At 40.9% G+C, this 18,290-nt stretch overlaps 1 protein-coding gene across 1 annotated transcript in view; it reads right to left on the bottom strand.

Moving 5' to 3' along the window:
- Positions 1 to 3,290: 3,290 nt before the first annotated feature.
- The window catches only part of LOC129737638 (serine/threonine-protein kinase Smg1), a 69,713-nt gene continuing 54,713 nt past the window's right edge, over positions 3,291 to 18,290 (bottom strand). Inside the window, 4 exon segments of the mRNA XM_055728799.1 lie at positions 3,291 to 4,066; positions 4,134 to 5,679; positions 5,971 to 6,936; positions 6,995 to 7,909. Coding sequence (XP_055584774.1) covers positions 3,867 to 4,066; positions 4,134 to 5,679; positions 5,971 to 6,936; positions 6,995 to 7,909 — 3,627 coding nt within the window. The 3' untranslated portion in view covers positions 3,291 to 3,866.

The following is an 18,290-nucleotide window of genomic DNA, read 5'->3' on the forward strand; positions in this document are numbered from 1 at the left end:
CGACAAGGTGATGGTCTATCCTGCATGATGTTCAACGTGGCGCTAGAAGGTGTTATTCGACGAGCGGTGGGCGAAATGCGGGGCACGATTTTCAACAGATCCAGTCAACTTATCTGCTTTGCCGATGACATTGATATAGTCGGCAGATCATCTGCGGCGGTGGAGGAGATCTACCGCAAACTGAAACGCGAAGCAGGAAGGATTGGGTTGATGATTAATACGTCCAAGACGAAGTACATGCTGGCCTGCGGATCCGAGACCGACCGAACCCGCTTGTCCAGTAATAACAAGGTCATGATCGACGGCGACGAGCTGGAGATAGTCGAAGACTTTGTCTATCTCGGCTCACTGGTGACCGCAGACAATGACACCAGCCGTGAGATCCGGAGGCGAATTATCAGCGGAAGTCGTGCCTACTATGGACTCCACAAGCAACTGCGGTCGAGAAGACTTTGCCCTCGTACGAAGTGTAACCTGTATATGACGCTTATTAGACCGGTTGTTCTCTACGGGCACGAGACATGGATATTGCTCGAGGAGGACCTGCGTACACTCGGAGTATTCGAGCGACGAGTGTTAAGAACCATCTTTGGCGGCGTACAGGAGAACGGAGTGTGGAGGCGAAGGATGAACCACGAGCTCGCGCGACTCTACGGCGAACCCAGTATCCAGAAGGTGGTGAAAGCTGGCCGGATACGCTGGGCAGGACATGTTGCGAGAATGCCGGACGACTGTCCTGCAAAACAGGTGTTCGCTACGAATCCGGTAGGAACAAGACGAGCGGGGGCGCAACGAGCGAGGTGGTTAGACCAAGTGGAGCGTGATCTGGCGAACGTGGGGTGCCCGAGAAATTGGAGAACGGTTGCTATGAACCGAGTGAATTTTAGGAATTATGTTCGTCAAGTTATGTCGTGAGACGGAATACTATGTAAATAAAAATAAAAAAAATAACCCGTGTTTTTATAATTCAAAAGTACTGCTCAGATGGACTATCGTGTAGAAATATTGCAAAGCTTGTGAAACGATTGAAGTCTACGGTCTATCAAATCATCAGGAAGTTTGGAGAGCACCATACTTTTGAAGATTTGCCAAGATCCGAAACCAGAAGAGGCACAGTGAATCCACAAATCCAGAAGAAATGTGTTAACCTCTAGTTGTCACATGAACACAACTCTGTTCGAAGAATTGCCAAGAAACTGAAAATTTCTGTTGGGACCGTCCAAAACATAAAACGAAGGAACCACATTAAGACCTACAGGAAGCAGAGATATCCTAAACGGAGCGCTGAACATCACAAACGAGCGAAACAGCGATGCCGGGTGACTGGATACGATTTTGAAGAAGCAAAGTAGCCGTTGCATTTTAGTGGACGATGAAGCTTATTGCAAACTGGACACAGCCGCTCTTCCTGGGCCACAATTTTTAAACGCAATAGAGTTGTTTTTGACATTTCTTACGCACACTTGCTGAGCGTGTACAGATGAGGCGGGACAATTAACCTCAAAAACTCTCGGTACAAAAAACGGGCAGCCGATCAACACACATGGTTGGTTTTGAGGTTGATTGTCCCAAAACTGAAAAGTCTCCTCTCTATCGTCATCCTACAAGCCTACCATTGTTCTGGCCTGATCTTGCTTCCGCACACTACGTATCAGCTACTCTCAAACTACTGAAATCCTTTAAGATATGTTTTGTTGAGAAAGAGGACAATCCGCCAAATTGTCCTGAGCTGCGCCCGGTAGAGCGTTACTGGGCAATCATCGGGAGGATGGTAGAGAAGCACAGTCCATCGACGAGTTCAAGATAATGTGGACAAAAGCCATCCAAAAAGTCAAGCCGGAAACTGTAAAGAGGCTTATGCCGGGAGTTCGAGGAAAAGTGCACCAATTTTATCGTTGTTGAATTTCTCTGTTGTGGTATGAGCCTACTTGGTTGAATGATTCAACTGAATCAAAGCAATCGAAAGATTCCTTTTAATTCAACCACGGTAAATGAAAAGTTCATATATGTACCAGTATTTCGATAGCAACTTACTACCTTCTTTCTCACTTTCTGCTTGTTCTGGATTAGTTTTGCAATGTTTTACAGGAAACTCTATAGAGATTATAGATTTTCATGGTGGCAAAAATCCATGTACATTTTCACGTAGCGTTCATGTGAAGAGTTTTTTCGGTGTATACGTAATTTGGTCAATAAATGAATAAGATATCTTCAAAACAAAGTATCCGTTTTATAAAATGAACACTTCTTAGAAAAAGCATGTTCGGAATTGAAAATTTTAAGGCAAACAAGACTCATCTTATGTGTGTTTTTTTTTCAAGAAATCAAATGAAGACTATTTGAGCTACCACACGCATTGAAAAATGGAGTTATGGCTGTGTTAACTTTAATTCCTCTATTTTTTTTGTTCAAATTTTTGAAAAGAATATTCGGATTTGATATTAATTTTAAACCATGTTATCTATTTTTTTTTTTAAGGAATCGAATGAAAGCTATTTGAGCCACCTTCGCCTAGCGATCTTTTCAAGGATCATTCGATCGGCTTCACTACATCCCACAGCTCTTCCAATTCCATGTATGTACGCTCGGCAAACTTTCAACTGGACCAGTTGTCGCGCCCTGTTAGCCTTGGGATTCCGGGTACACTTGATATTGAAACGCTCGGATCATCACCTCCGCCGAAACTTCCGATTCCTGAACGGTTTCGACAGAGTTCAAGAAGACACGTCATGGAAGATTGAAGTTGTATTTGCGAACGATTGAAAAAACTTAAGAGCTAATGACATTGGAGCATCTTGATTGCTGTGATTAGTTTCACATTGAGATCGGCCTACTCCAACAAAATTGTCAGCAAGTTGTAAACCAAAAAAAGGATTGTTAATTTAAGTGAAATCAAATAAGTTGGCCGTGAATTGGAGTCATTACAAGAAAGAAAGGTGAAGTAAAGACAAAGTACGCCAACGGACTGTTGAACTCTTTAGGTAAGTTTTTAGGGTAAAAATATAAACATTGAGCGCTTTGTGGAATCCATAAATCAAGTCCGATTGAGCTGAAATTTTTCTCAGATAAATTTATTGGATCAATCAACAAAATGCATTTGGTCAGGTTTTGAAATTAGACATGACAATTTTCGCTAACACTCTAGTGTGCAGTTTGGTGCCGTGCAGTAAACATAACTCCTTCTTCATTAATAGCTGTCTATTTAGGGATCATAGTAAGAATGGATATGTTGAGATTAGGTCAACAATTTTCTCCAAAACTAGTGTCAGCAAGTTGAAAAAGTCAAAAAATCTCTTTTCTCTGTTGATTTATTAGTGTAATTTCTAGAAGTTTGTTTCTTATGTCAATTTCTGTATGCATGATACCGATGATTTTTTTGTTTTGTTGAATCGTCAAATGTGGATACCCAAAACCATATGAGTATGGTTTTCTCACATTTCAACACAATGATTTCGAAGTAAGACAGACCTGACAGGGAACTTGTGTGTGTTTTTTTTATAAATGAATCACGAACGCTTGATGGATGAGATTATGAGCGGACGGGCGAACGATCATTTTGTGCCAGAAAATGTCACAAACCGGACGACAATAACTGCGAGTGGCGCTTGCAGTTCTGCCACCAAGGCTACCGTACTCCATGTGTCCTACCCTGGTGGCATCATCGTCGTCGTCCGGAACAACCCTTTCGCTGTTCGTGATGGGAATTATTTTTGCGGAACTGGTACTGCACAGACCGGAACAGATCTATTGCTCATATCTGCTTCCGATTCCGTGTACACTTCCCAGCCCACTACTGCACAGATTTGACAATGCTGTTGACGTTCCAGAATTTTGATTCCACCATTTGTTTGTTACCTTTCCTCTAATTATACCCAAGCGGTCCAACCCTCGTACAAGACGGCCAGATTGTCCGCGTCCATGGCTTCGCGGATCATCCAATCCACCTGCTCCTGGACGGTGCAGCGCCGGTTGGGATCCGGATCGCGGCCTTCCAGCTTCATCCGGATACGGCGCCACACGGAAACGGCATACGCGTTACGCTTTTGCTCTTTCTGTGTTTGTTGTGCTGTTAATGGAAATTGGGAAAGTTAGTTGGATTTAAGTTAATCAAAGAAAAACTGAAGAAAACATACCCTTGTTTGGTTTTCCATCGATAGAGTATTTTTTGAATGGAGAATCAATCATCTCCGCACTAAGCCTATCGGAACCATCAGCACCAGGGTCGTTTAAGTCTTCCAATTTAAGTTCGGTGTTGTGATCAAAAGTAAAAAGTTGATCGAATATTCGGTGGACACTAGTAACGCCGCTCTGAACCTGTTCGACGGCATTTTGAACCATTTCATCGGTGAAATCTTTGCTCGAAACATTCGCGTGGAGGTCAGATATACTCTCAAGGAAGGCTTTGTAGTTGACTAGATATTCGCGCAGTGCAGGCGATGACTCCATCTTCAATCTCATTTTGAGCAAATTTCTGATATCCGACGCCAACACGTGGTGAGTGCTGATAAACGTTCTAAGCTTGTGGGCACTCATGTGCAGATTGTCCTGTGCGTTGCGTACTTGTTTTTCCGTACGAACGATTTTGTTATGCACCTGTTCGGTCATATCTTCGATCAGGGCTTTAACGTTGCTCAACCATATGTGATCAATCTGTCCCTCGGGATCAAGCAACTCAACAAGTGCCACTTCTGTTGGATTCACCATCGCTGAGCACGACTGCAGTTTGGTGCACGCTTTTTTATAGCGTTCGATCAGAGCTATGAAATCCTCATCCTGGCGAGGTTCGCAGTGCATTTGCAAGTTCGGTATGTCATGAGCGAGGATCGAGTTGCAGTGTTGAAGTGTAACATCTAAGTACAGCATAAGTTCATTCAACGAATCCCGTTTCGTCATTGAACTCTGCTCGAAAGATTTGAGCAATATGACAAGCTCTGGATTTGCACCAGCTGCCCACTTCAAGCGATGCAAGATGGCATTCGTATTGGTCACTATCTCGTCCAATAGAAGACGGATTGTGCTTTTCGCTGAACTCATTGAATCTACAAAGCCTTTCAGTTGCAAAAGAACTGTAGATTGGTTGCTATAGATGTTCAAATCAATCTGCTGCGGTACACTGGCAACTGCCGGAATTATTTGATTCGATATTTTATGCAACCAGCTATGGGCGACGTAGACCGTCTGTAGCCGATTCAGAACTGTTTGTTCGGTGATTATGCGATCCGAAAGCAGCTTTACCCGCATAATTTTCAGCCACGTAAAGCTCAAGTGTTGACAGGCAGTATTTATTTGGTTGAACTCTAGTATGCTTACACGGGCATTCGATACCATCTGCTCCATGTGGCTGTTGCACAAATCGGACAGAATTATTTGTCCCTTTTCATTGGTCTGACAATTCTGCAACGCCAATGCTTGAGAGTTAAAACGTTTGAGAGCACCACAGATGACGATCCCTGCGGCTGTTGGACCGACTCCTAACATCGAATGATACACAAAGTCAGCAATGAACCTTCGAATCGGCCACACCAGAGAATTCCCGGTTAGCTGTGTGGCCAAACCGGTGCCCTTGAAGGCGCAGGCCATCTGTAGGCAGGATGTGAAAAACTCAATCATCACCTGAACACGTTTGACAACGAAAATCGCTTCCAGCACTTTGTTCGTCGATTGGTGGAAAATCAGAACCTGAAATAAAAAAAAACTATTAGAAATTGTTATTCAATTCTAAAACTAAATTTGGAAAACTAAATTTAAATCCAAAATTGAAATTGGAAATATAAAATCTGACACCTAAAATCTACAATGAACAATCAATAATCTTAACCTAATCTGAAATCTAGATCTGATAGCTGTTTCAGAAATCTGACATTCGATTCGAAAACAGTTCTTAAATGTTTATCTTAACCTAAATGTAAGTCTTAATCCGATTTTGCAATTTCTACAAGCATGAATAAATTAATTGAACCATAAGCTTACCGCCAAATCCTTGGAGTTTTTAACATGATCAACCACATCCAGCTCACTGCAGTCAAGTATCTCGCCGTAGATTGTCTGCATCATATCGGCATGTTTGCTCAACAGTTCACTAAAAAGGGAGTGCAATTTCAAATACAAACGTGCGCCATCCGTTGCTGTCGCTTGCAGTTGATACCGTTCACCGAGGGAGTAAACCTTCCGTTTCAGCTCCTCCACGACCTCCAGCGACTGTCCGTGGGCTGAAGGAATACTCATCACGACGCACTGCATGTGCTGGTTCAGCTCGTTCAGCAGCTCTCCGAGGGGTGTTATGTCTGCCTGAAGATTGGACACCGAAGAAATCATCTCGATGATGGACTGATTCTCGGAAACGATTCCTCGCATCGTGTCTGTCAGAAAGTCCTGAGCAATGAACTCATTCATGTGGTGTAAATGTTCGTAGATAGCCACACATTGCGTGAGACACTTGAGGCCTTTGTCGAACATGTCCGGATTCGGTGTTTTTGAGCTGAAGTGGACGCTTTTGTTTTCGAATAGAATTTGCGACATGGTGTTCAGTTGAGCACCGGCCATATAGAATTCCGTCAGGAACCAGTTGTTGTTTATTTGAAGCTCTACCAGCGAATCTCCGGCAGTGGAAGCAGTCTGCTCCATCAGAAGATAGTTTTGGCTCAGAGTGCAACATAGCTGGAGACCTGCACAAACCAGAGTCGTTGCTTGTCCATTGTGATTCGGATTACCACCGTAAGCAATAGAGTTGATCGCGGAGAGTGCATCTTCGTAAACCTGGTCTAAGGGCACGGTTGTCTCGCTGAGTTCCTGGGATCTGTACCCCATTAGCTCTGACAGTTTGAAACCACACTCCGAGATTAAATTCGACAATTGATAGGAGAAAGCAATGTTCTTTTGCTGATCGGTAGTCTGTTGATTGACGGAATGCAGATAATGCTGATAGCTTCGTAGAACCTAAAAATTATTAAATTTTATTAAAACGGAGCTACAATTAAGTTATGCATGAACCAACCTCCTGGCACGCTTGCTGCGAATTTTGTTCCAGTAACGTCTTACACCACCTGGTATATTTGTAATCCTTAAAGTTTTGCTCGTAATCGTTCGGATAGTACCGGATGATTTCGCCGTAATGACAAAGTGTGTCCATAACATGCTTCAACAGAACAGTTGCATGAAACGCGTGCTCATTAACCTCCCGCCTCAAACCATTTGCTTTGACGAATGTTTCATGAAGATTTGAACACTCCAAGAAATCTTGCACTTGCTCAAACTCCGACTGCGAAAAATTTTCCACACCAAAAACGCTAATACCACCCAGGTATTCCTGCAGTTTCCCATTGGTAAGATCTTGCTGGAAGTTTTTATAATTTTCCAGCCTTTTGTCGCATCCCAAAGCTTTATCAACCAAAACTCTTCTTATCGACTCCTGATCTTCAACGATCTTCTTGTAGACGCCGTAACGTTGAGACAAAGTGTTCAACGGGTGGCTTCCGATGGCCGAATCCAACGATTCGGCTTCGCCAATCATCTGAATCTGGCGCGAAAGTGAGTCCCGCTGCAGTTCGGCATCTCTCAGTTCAGTTCGACTTCCGAGCAACTCCCGCAGGAACGTTTGCATCAACAGCAGCTGTTGGTAGATGTTGTCCCGATTGTGGCTCCACTCGGTTTTGATCTCCGAAAAGCGTATAGCCAGTGTATCCCGGTTAACCTCCCGTTCCAGTTGCCGTTTTGCTTGGCGCAGCTCGCTGTTGAAACCCTCCCGATTGCCGTAGGTGGACACGGCAAAGCCAGCACCCGCAGCGCCATCCTCGCTGACGGCCCAGTCCACCAGCGGATCGTACACGAACGCTTCCAGCAACGTGAGCAGGGTTTCACGCCCTTTTTTAAGTGACTTCAACACGTGCTCGCATGCCAGACGGAAGGTTCCCTGTGCGGAGGAAAAAAATAGGAAATATGATTAATTGTGGGTAGGGGATGATTACTTTTTTTTTTCTTCAGTAATCAATCTTTTATAAGAGATTCTAATATTGCTTTAAAATGGAAAACGATAAACCAAACATTGGTTAACTAGGGATGAATCATCCCAAAGGATGAAAATCTCGTACCAAAAAAAACAAACATTGATTAAGACTATGTAGAACAAATCATCCTGCTAACTCCTGTCTCAACGTGATGTCGGCTGGGATGCGAGTAACCTTAGCGGGATTGGGACGGGATTGGATTGGGTACCCAACCCCGGTGGATGCTTTGGTCGCATGCAGACTGAGAAGGTGGCCAGCACGCGTTAACCCTTGCCCAACAAGACAAGAATAGATATTGAAAATAGATATTGAGACTGTGTGTAGTACATCGGCCAAAACTGGAGGACACAAGACGTCCGGGCGAGTCCTGCTTTACTCTGGCATACGAGGAGAACACGCTATTCGGGAACAAGGAGTTGGTTTCCTGTTAAGCCCGCAGGCCCATGCGGCCCTCATTAGATGGGAACCGATAAACGAAAGAATATTCGTAGCCAGATTCAGAACACGGGTTAGAAACCTTACAATGGTCCAGTGACCAGTGTTATGCGCCAACTGACGTTGTCGATTTGCAGGAGAAAGAGCAGTTTTAAAGTCAACTGAACTGCGTGGTTGAGAAAATTCCGAAGCGTGACCTTGAAATACACTTAGGAAACTTCAACGCAAAAATTGGCTCCAACAATCAGGACCTCGATGTATATGTATATAGCTCAGTTGGCAAATCAGTTGCTTCCTGAGCCGATGTCCGTGAGTTTGAGCCTAAAAGTAAACATCGATCACAGCTGTATCGGATAAGTTTTTCAATGACTATTCGCCAACTGCATCGTTGATATAAGTCGCGAATGACATAATGATGTTAAAACGACTATAATCGAAACAAAACAAAAGTGTTGATTTTACTATAACAGCTGAATCATTAAAATTGTATTCAAATTAGAAAAGTTAGAAAATGATCTTAGCATGATTTGGTATCAAATTTTCATCAAGTTTATTAAGGTGTTTGAATTTAAATTTAACTAAAAACAAATAACAATTAAGTCATTACCAGCGTAGTGCACGCATTATTTAGAGCTGATTTCTCAGTCATTGAAAAACTAGGCATCATTATAGTTTCTTTTTTTCTAGAATGATTTGTAAAAAAATGGTATTATTTTCCCGAATAAAGGCGTTATAATACCAGAAATTTTGTTCTCATTTTCCCTAGACAAATAGTACAGTTAAGTCAAATATAGGTTGTTAAAAAGACAAGGCTAAAAGTTAAAAGCCTCATTTTTTGATAGGCCTATTTTTTGAAACTTCACTAGATTGTTCAAATAAGGAGGGGGGATGGTGTGCAGTGTTTGTGGAAAAAAATTTCCCATCACATTTTTTTAAATGCATACATAAGAATAGTAAAAAAATATTTGATACTAATTATTCGGGTTAAGTTCTTTTATATTAAAAGTTATTTATTTAAAATCATTTAAATTTTAAAATCATACTTTTTTCTAATCGTAATGGATGAGATTCTCACTGAATCGATTGACTGTGCACCGAACCGAGGATTGCCGTGGAATCCTTCAACAATGGAGCAACTGAACGACCTTGACCTGGCTGACGGTATTGTTTTGCTCGCCCAAACACAACCGGATATGCAGAGCAAACTCGACGACCTCACCGAAAGCTCCAAGGCAGCAGGTCGGAAAGACCAAGTCGATGGAAATCAACACAGAAAATCGTTCCAATTTCGTGGTAGCTGGACAACAGGTTGAGACAGCGGAGTGCTTCCAGTATCTTGGTAGCCAGATAACGCCTGATGATGGTACAAAGAAAGACATCGAAACCCGGATCAGAAAAGCCCGATTTGCGTTTGCGAGTCTCCGAAACATCTTCTCTACGAATGAAAATCCGAATCTTCAACTCAAACGTCAAATCCGTATTGCTGTACGGGTGTGAAACTTGGTGCAAGTATTTGTAAACCGCTGCCTGCGGAATATCATCCGCGCTTGGTGGCCTGGCAACTGGATCTCGAATGAGGAACTACATCGCCGGTGTCATCAAAAGCTAGAAATCTAAAATGTTTTCAAGATCTTTGGGCGTTGTTTTTTTACAACACTGTTTCTATTTCAGCCGTATGTGTTATTATTATTGCTATTTTTGCATCACAGCATGCGAAACTACAACACGTGTTGTTAAAAAACTTGAAGGCCAAAGATCTTGAACATGTTTTTGCATGGCAAAATTAGCTAATTGTGCCAAAAGTGACAACATTTCTACCACTTTTTCCCAACACAAGTGAACTCTACAACACAAGCTCTAAGATTTTGACACTTTCAGCACATTTTGAAAACTTTACCATGTAAAAACATTTTCAAGATCTGAGGCCATCAAGTTTTTTTTACAACACGTGTTTTATTTTCGCATGCTGTGATGCACAAATAGCAATATTTCTGTCACATAAGGCTGAAATAGAAACAGTGCTGTAAAAGAATACCACCTACCTACCTACCTACCTAAGGGTTCGGCGCCGATTGACCGACGCATAGGGCTGAGATAAAAGATCTCCACTGCTGGCGATCCGGGGCCAGCGTCTTCACCTGGTCCCAGTCAAGATTCTCGTCGACAGTTCGGATTTCAGCGGCTAGGCTTCGCCGCCACGAATTTCTGGGCCTGCCTCTTCTTCGATGGCCTTCTGGATTCCAATCTAGCGCCTCTCTGCAAATCTCGTTTTCATCTTTTCGCAGCGTGTGCCCAATCCATCTCCACTTACGTTCCCGAATCTCGATTTCTAGCGCCTTCTGATGACACCGGCGATGAAGTTCAACGTTTGAGATCCAGTTGCCAGGCCACCAAGCGCGGATGATGTTCCGCAGGCAGCGATTCACAAAAACTTGCAGTTTTCGCGTCGTCACCGCATATGTGCACCAAGTTTCACACCCGTACAGCAATACGGATTTGACGAATACCACACGCAAAGATATTGAAGACATATTTACATAGTAAAATTTTCGCGCCAAACTCCCTCTTTCTTCGCTTGCACGGCATTGAATGAGGTAGTAACGAAATTTAAATTTTAACTGTTGTCTAGAATTTAGATTATATTTTCATTTCCCCGACTTTTCTCCTGTGTACAAAACCACCATGTGTCACGTGTTAGGAGGGGGAGGTTGACCATTTGTAGCGAATGTTTTACATGGGGTAGGAGGGGAGTCTAAAATAAACAAAAGTCGCGTTACGTAATATTTGAATGGACCCCTTAGTATTTTGCGTTTTGTGTAAAGTTTTGCCGATTATAATTTCATTATGAATTCTGAGTAGGCCTTGCCCAGGTGCGGGCGCGTGTTTTGTCATCTCGTTGCTAGCGTTGATTTCGGTTTTTTTTTTCATCATCATTAATGCCGTTTTCGTTTTTCTCCACTGGCGCGGGGCAAAACTTTCTCTGAATAAACAAACAGAATCGTCACCCGGGACGATGCTAATATATGGTTGCTACAGTCAACCTTATGCTTACCCCCAACACTGACAACTTCTACGGGTTGCAACCGCCTGCTAGAGGTTCAAACCTCGGGCAATTTTAGTGGACTTCTGAATTAATAAACGAACACAAAAACAGCAGTTAGGGCAAAACTCGTGGATAACTAGGTTGCCACTGCTAATAAACGAAAACACTATAAATTGCATGAGAATTTTGATAAATTAATGGATGTTGAATTTACAAGGAACAAGAAGAATTGTTAAATCGTACCAAGTTGAAAGTATTTTAGTGATTTGTGGCAGGAAAAGCTGGACTCATTTTCAAGCGGTTTTGTGCCAACGTAAGAACTTTACTACACAATTAACACACGACATATTACAGGACACGACACTTAACGTTCTTACAAACGGAAAAAAAGAATTCAAAATTACCTTTTTTGTCGACCGGTTTCGGGCTCGATGTTGCCCATCTATAGGACGATGTCCGACTGATCACGCGAAGAAATTACTGGCAGGATCGTACTACGAGTGTCATAGTATTCGTCGAAGGATGGTTCCTTTTTAAATTTTTTCTTTTGGTGAAGGTGAAAAGCGGCGACATAATTGGTGGGTCATCTTCATTCATTAACGGTTTCTCTGAAGTGCTAATGAACATCGACTTCAATGCGTTCAAATGTGAGGCTTTTCTTACACATTTCTTATAGGTCACTTTTTCCAGTTAATGGAGTGACCCATTTCCGTTGCGTGGGTGGCTACGCTAGATTCATTGGCCCTGTTGTTGTCTACAGCGTTTCTGTGTTCTTTAAGTCGAACTTTAAATTTACGACGAGTTTGGCCAATGTAAACAGCTGAGCAACTCTCACAGGGAATTTCATAAATTCCGGATCTCTCATCTTGCGGGATCTTATCCTTCAAGGAGACCAACCGATCCTTAAGGGTGTTGCCGCTCTTGTATGCTGTTTTCAGACCATGTTGAGAAAGGATTTTTGTTATCCCAAATTATCCCCACTTTTGGCTGAAGTTTTTATGAGCGACTTGGAAGCAGATTTGGAGAAAAGAGAAAGACTTTTCCCACGTGTCTGGTGGCGCTACGTCGATGACATCCTTGCCTCGGTAAAGGAGCGTTATCTCACGCAGACTTTAGAGCTTCTAAACTCCAAACACAGTTCGATAAAATTTACTGTAGAGAAAGTGAAAGAGCCGTGGACTGTATTTTGCTCGAATTTGGGGACCGTTCGAAAGTCCGAAGACACAATTTACCGGATGTTAACGGGAGGGAATTTCCACTTATAACAAGGCACTAAATTGTTCTCTATTTACAGTTTTATTTACACTTTTTACATTTACTTAACTTAGCAGGAGGAAACATTACTTAAAGGAGGAAGGAAAACTTAACTTAACTTAACTTGGAAACTTGGAAGGAGGAACTTAACTCAGCAGGAACTTCTGGAAAGGAGGAACACTTGCTAAACTTCAAATCGACGTCTTGATTTGTCGACGGATGGAATGGATCTGAATGGATTGGCAAACATGCCATTTGCTTGAATGATTGATTCATTCACACGCACACAAACATCTGTGTGCGCAATGGAAATGTCCACTGTTCGCTGGCTGAAGCAACAGTATGCAATTGTTGTTGTACGCCGGCCGGCGTTTACCGGCGTTTTTTATGTACATATATGAATGCATGTCCTTGAATGGACAAACAACACACAAAAGTAGCAGGCGGTAATCGGTGATGACTTTTTTCGTTGGTGGCGCAATGCGACGTTGCCAATTCTTCGAGTTTGGCTCGAACAGAAAGAAATCGATGGAAAACTCCCTTTCCTTGACCTGTTAATCTCAAGGAAAGAGGACAACACCATAAAATTCGGAATATATCGGAAACCAACCTCAACCGACCGATACATAACAGCCGATTCCAACCACTTTGGTGCGCAAAAACAAGCCGCTTTCCATTCTATGGCGCACCGCCTGTACAATATCCCAATGGAAAAGGCAGAATTTGAAGAGGAAAAGCATAAAATCCTTGAGGCGGGGTTTTTGAACGGTTTTGACAACGAATTGGTCCTCAAAATTCTCCGGAAACATGCCAGAAAAAAGTACCGAAGTGATTCCACCACCTTTAGGCCAGAGAAAGAAGAGCCCTATAGAGTTAGCCTGCCGTTCCACCCTAAACTAACTAATGGGATAACAAAAATCCTTTCTCAACATGGTCTGAAAACATACAGCATACAAGAGCGGCAACACCCTTAAGGATCGGTTGGTCTCCTTGAAGGATAAGATCCCGCAAGATGAGAGATCCGGAATTTATGAAATTCCCTGTGAGAGTTGCTCAGCTGTTTACATTGGCCAAACTCGTCGTAAATTTAAAGTTCGACTTAAAGAACACAGAAACGCTGTAGACAACAACAGGGCCAATGAATCTAGCGTAGCCACCCACGCAACGGAAATGGGTCACTCCATTAACTGGAAAAAGTGACCTATAAGAAATGTGTAAGAAAAGCCTCACATTTGAACGCATTGGAGTCGATGTTCATTAGCACTTCAGAGAAACCGTTAATGAATGAAGATGACCCACCAATTATGTCGCCGCTTTTCACCTTCACCAAAAGAAAAATTTAAAAAGGAACCATCCTTCGACGAATGCTATGACACTCGTAGTACGATCCTGCCAGTAATTTCTTCGCGTGATCAGTCGGACATCGTCCTGTAGATGGGCAACATCGAGCCCGAAACCGGTCGACAAAAAAGGTAATTTTGAATTCTTTTTTTCCGTTTGTAAGAACGTTAAGTGTCGTGTCCTGTAATACGTCGTGTGTTATTTGTGAAAGCTGGACTGGCGAGCAAATATGGATAAGGAGGACGGCAGTCGACGGCAAGGACGACAACAGCAGGAAATTCCGGTGAAAGCTTAGTGATTTTTTTTCGGAAATGTCATTTGTAAGATTATTTGCATTATTTTGGGTTGTGTCACTCTCTTATCCGCAATAACTATGAAACTGTCGAAAAATGCATACACTAAATAGCTGAGATGTGAAGGAAAAGTGGCCGCAAGGTATTCGAGAAATTTAGAGGAAAATATGTGAGATTTTTTAAAACAGAGGTTTTGTCGATTATTATTTCATCATTAAATTTTAAACATTTGTGTGTTGTTTTTGGAAATAAGTGTTTTTTTTCTTATAGAATTTAGCAGCAATCTGTCATTCTTCCGTATAGTGATAATGGGGTAGGTATATCTAAATCAAATCAGTTGAAAACTTCTATAACATTTAAAAATTAATTTAATAAAATTTTTGTTATTCCGTGGAAAAAATCCAAACATGAGAATTTTTCCGGTGATGTGCTGAAATTCCCGGTTTTTACGGTTTCCGGGAAACGCAATGAAATTCGAAATTTTCCTAGTATTCCCAGTTTTTCCGGTGCGCTGGCAACCATGAACCATGTTACATAATCTGATGAATCTGAATTTTGGATCAAAATGAATATAAATTCCGAATAACTATTCAGATTCCTGAAGCTGGGCCATGTTTCAGTAAATTTTGTATTTCTTATCCGAAACATGCATCGGAATTCTATTTTTGAATATTTATGTTAACGGCACACAGCAAGAATTTAGATTGAAAACGATGCACGAAAACGGAACATCGATTTCGATGTAAAATTCTATCACGGTTTATTTTTTTCCAGGATGTAATTTTTGAGGCGTGTAAATTTAGATCGAAATCAATGCACGAGATCGGATCACAGAAGCCGTCGTGTAAAAATACACAGGGATGTAAATTTTTAAATTTATTATCGTAAATATGGATATTTTTGCTAAATATTCAGGTTTTTGCTTTTGTCTTTGAATGAATACACCCATATGTATTATTTTTAATTCACATTTATTTACATAACTGAAAATTAAAACACCATCACGGAAAGCGTCAAGCTGGAATTGTTGTTGCATCAGAATTCCCAGCACGGGGATGTTTTTACTGCAGTTCAGCGTCATCAGTATCCTCGAATGGTTCCGGAAAATCATGATCTTTCGCTTAGCACTTGGACACTTGAATTGATCTGACAAAAGTTTCTCCGGATAATAGCTGTCCGGATATCAGCCTCTGCGAAAAAATCTGACCTTGCTGTAATGGAGAAAAAACTAGTCAGTTTCAACCGTATTCTTCATTTCACGTATACTTACGACTTTAAAAGACTCTAGAAGTGCTGCTGTAGGTAGCTACGCCTTTGATCGACTCGTTTCCGAATAATTTTTCGACTTGTTTACTTTGTTTACATTCAATTTTAAATCAAACCGATCTAACTTTACACTGTTTGTGACATAAATTTCATTGACCGGTTGATTTTTGCATGACGCAATGTAAAATAACATCAAAACAGTTTATTTCTATCCTATTTTTGAAAAAAGTCTAATATTACATCAAAAAGAGTTTAAAATTACATCTTTTTGCAATTATACTCAAGAAAAAATAGATCACTCGTTTTTTAGATTCCGTGTACTTTTAGAAATTTTTTGCTGTGTAGGTGAGTAGGTAGGATGAATGAACAAAATTCTCAGTATTTCCGATATGATTTTCAACATCTGGATCTCCCAGTTCTGTGGCTCATGTTGATCATGGCAGAATGGCACCTGCTTTTAGAAAAATATGTACAATGGTTTACAATCAAAACGCCATAGAAACTCCATAGAAACTCGACCCATTTGAATAATAATTATAAACATTGAGACAACAAATGAGTACGAAAAGTCTAAAAATAAACTCACAAATAATAACAAACAAAAAATACAGAGCTATCCCCATTTCCCATCGAAAACCTCCCGGAGACCAACATAATTTCTACAGATGTGAAAGCTCACATGCAGATAAGTGAGCCAGGACAACAACAATAACAATAATCAGGCTGCTGATAACACATCGGTCGGCTAATTCCACTTCAAAGGGGGCCTCCTCTTTTCCGATAACACTTTTTTGCCGAAAACAGATAGACCCAACTAACTATGTGTCATATTATACGATGTAGTGGGTGGAAAGTTAATTAAACATATCGCTTTGCTAATTCTAATTGATAAACTGCGCGCAGATTTTGCAACGTTGATAAACCACGTGCTGCATGTAGACGAGTTAAGTGCTCTTACATTGGCGTTTAGACGCTTTATTTTTGAAGTACCCACCCTTGTAGAATGAAGGTGTAAATTACTGTTACATACTTAGTATGTCCCCAGCTGTAAAATGAATAAATAAAGCCCACGCCATGCCAGTTGGATCCTAGTACAAACAATTCAAACAGAGATACATTCGAAACTATTTGAAATTAACCGCATCAGTACTTTTGAAGAGGATTGTAAAATGTTAAATTGTTCCAGGGCTTCAGATAAGTTGGAGTTTATTGTTTGGCAGCAACATTCTTTTGACCGTATCACAATTATCGCTTTGAACATTTTTTTTAGTCTTGGATAACAACCGTTCAGTAACTTTTAATACTACTTTTAATATTTAATGAAATTAGAAAAAAAAATCAAATTATGACATTTTCAAGAAATAACATCAATCCATAGAGGATCATCTGTTGATTATCCTCCCATCCACGAGCTCGCAACTCGAAATATAAACATTGAGTAAATATAGAGGCAAAGATTCATCAAACACAAACAGGCCAGAAAGAAGAACGAAAATAAAAAATCACATCCTCCATGCGACATCACTTTATTGAATCCGGTAAATAAACGCCAAGTTCACATGAGTAAGCAAATATATGAACATACAATTTATTCAAAATCTCAATTCGCGTTTGTCCGCATGCAATACTACTTTCGGTTGGGTCCGAAAAAAGAAATAAAACTCCATACACCGTCAATTTTCGTTCAATTTGCGTTTAAGACGTTTTTGTCTCTCTCTCTGGTGATGAGGATAACTACGGTGGCATTAAAGTAGGAGAACGCAAAAAACCGTTAAAATCTAATCCGGCGGCGCTGAAGATAATCGTAAAGTATACATAGTAAAACATAAGGGGGGAAAAAACTTCCACTCCACTCCTAGTGTATACGATCGAATTCCGGATAGTGAAGGAGTTGTTTGTCTTCGGTAGAGCCCACGGCAAGAACAGTCGAGAAATAGAATATAGTAAGTCACCACGACAACTTTCTAATCTTTCAATCGATATCGCCGATCGAATCTAACATTGAAATCAAGTTCCGATTATTATTGACTGTATGACCTTTAATCGAAAAAAGTGTACTGATTTTTTTTATGTTCAGAGCCGCCAAAACTAAAAATAAACAGCTCAAACCCACCCCAAAATCGACAAAGTTTGTCAATAATGATCATGGATAAAAATCTTTATCCTCCATTTGAAATCACAACAAGTTCGATTATTTCTATTTTGGATAAAGAAAAAAAAGTGTTATATTAACATGGTTATAAAAAAAACTCTTTTTAAAATCAAACATATTTTTAATGATTCGCAAGTTTTGGTGTCGAGCAATATTAAATACCGTCAAACGAGGCAACATGAAACATCAGATAAGATGAAACATTTGTAAAAGGCACTACAACACTTATTCAATTTTTATTTTTATTTAATGTAATGAATGATGATGACATAGTTTCTGCAGTAAAAAACTTTACCACGTATGACAGATTGGCTAAATGATATCACCGAATGATATACTAGTAGTCGGCAACCTGCAGCTCTTTGGATAGGAAGGGTGGCTCTTTAACGTCAATTGTTTATTTCATTTAAATTTATGCCTACTTAAAACTGTGCTAAACCAACAAACAAAGTTTACCATGTGGAAAACCTGATACAAATTGCCTTCATTGTCAGAAAATTTGA

Source organism: Uranotaenia lowii, chromosome 1 (genome assembly GCF_029784155.1).
Source record: "Uranotaenia lowii strain MFRU-FL chromosome 1, ASM2978415v1, whole genome shotgun sequence".
In the NCBI taxonomy this organism is placed as follows: Eukaryota; Metazoa; Arthropoda; class Insecta; order Diptera; family Culicidae; genus Uranotaenia; species Uranotaenia lowii.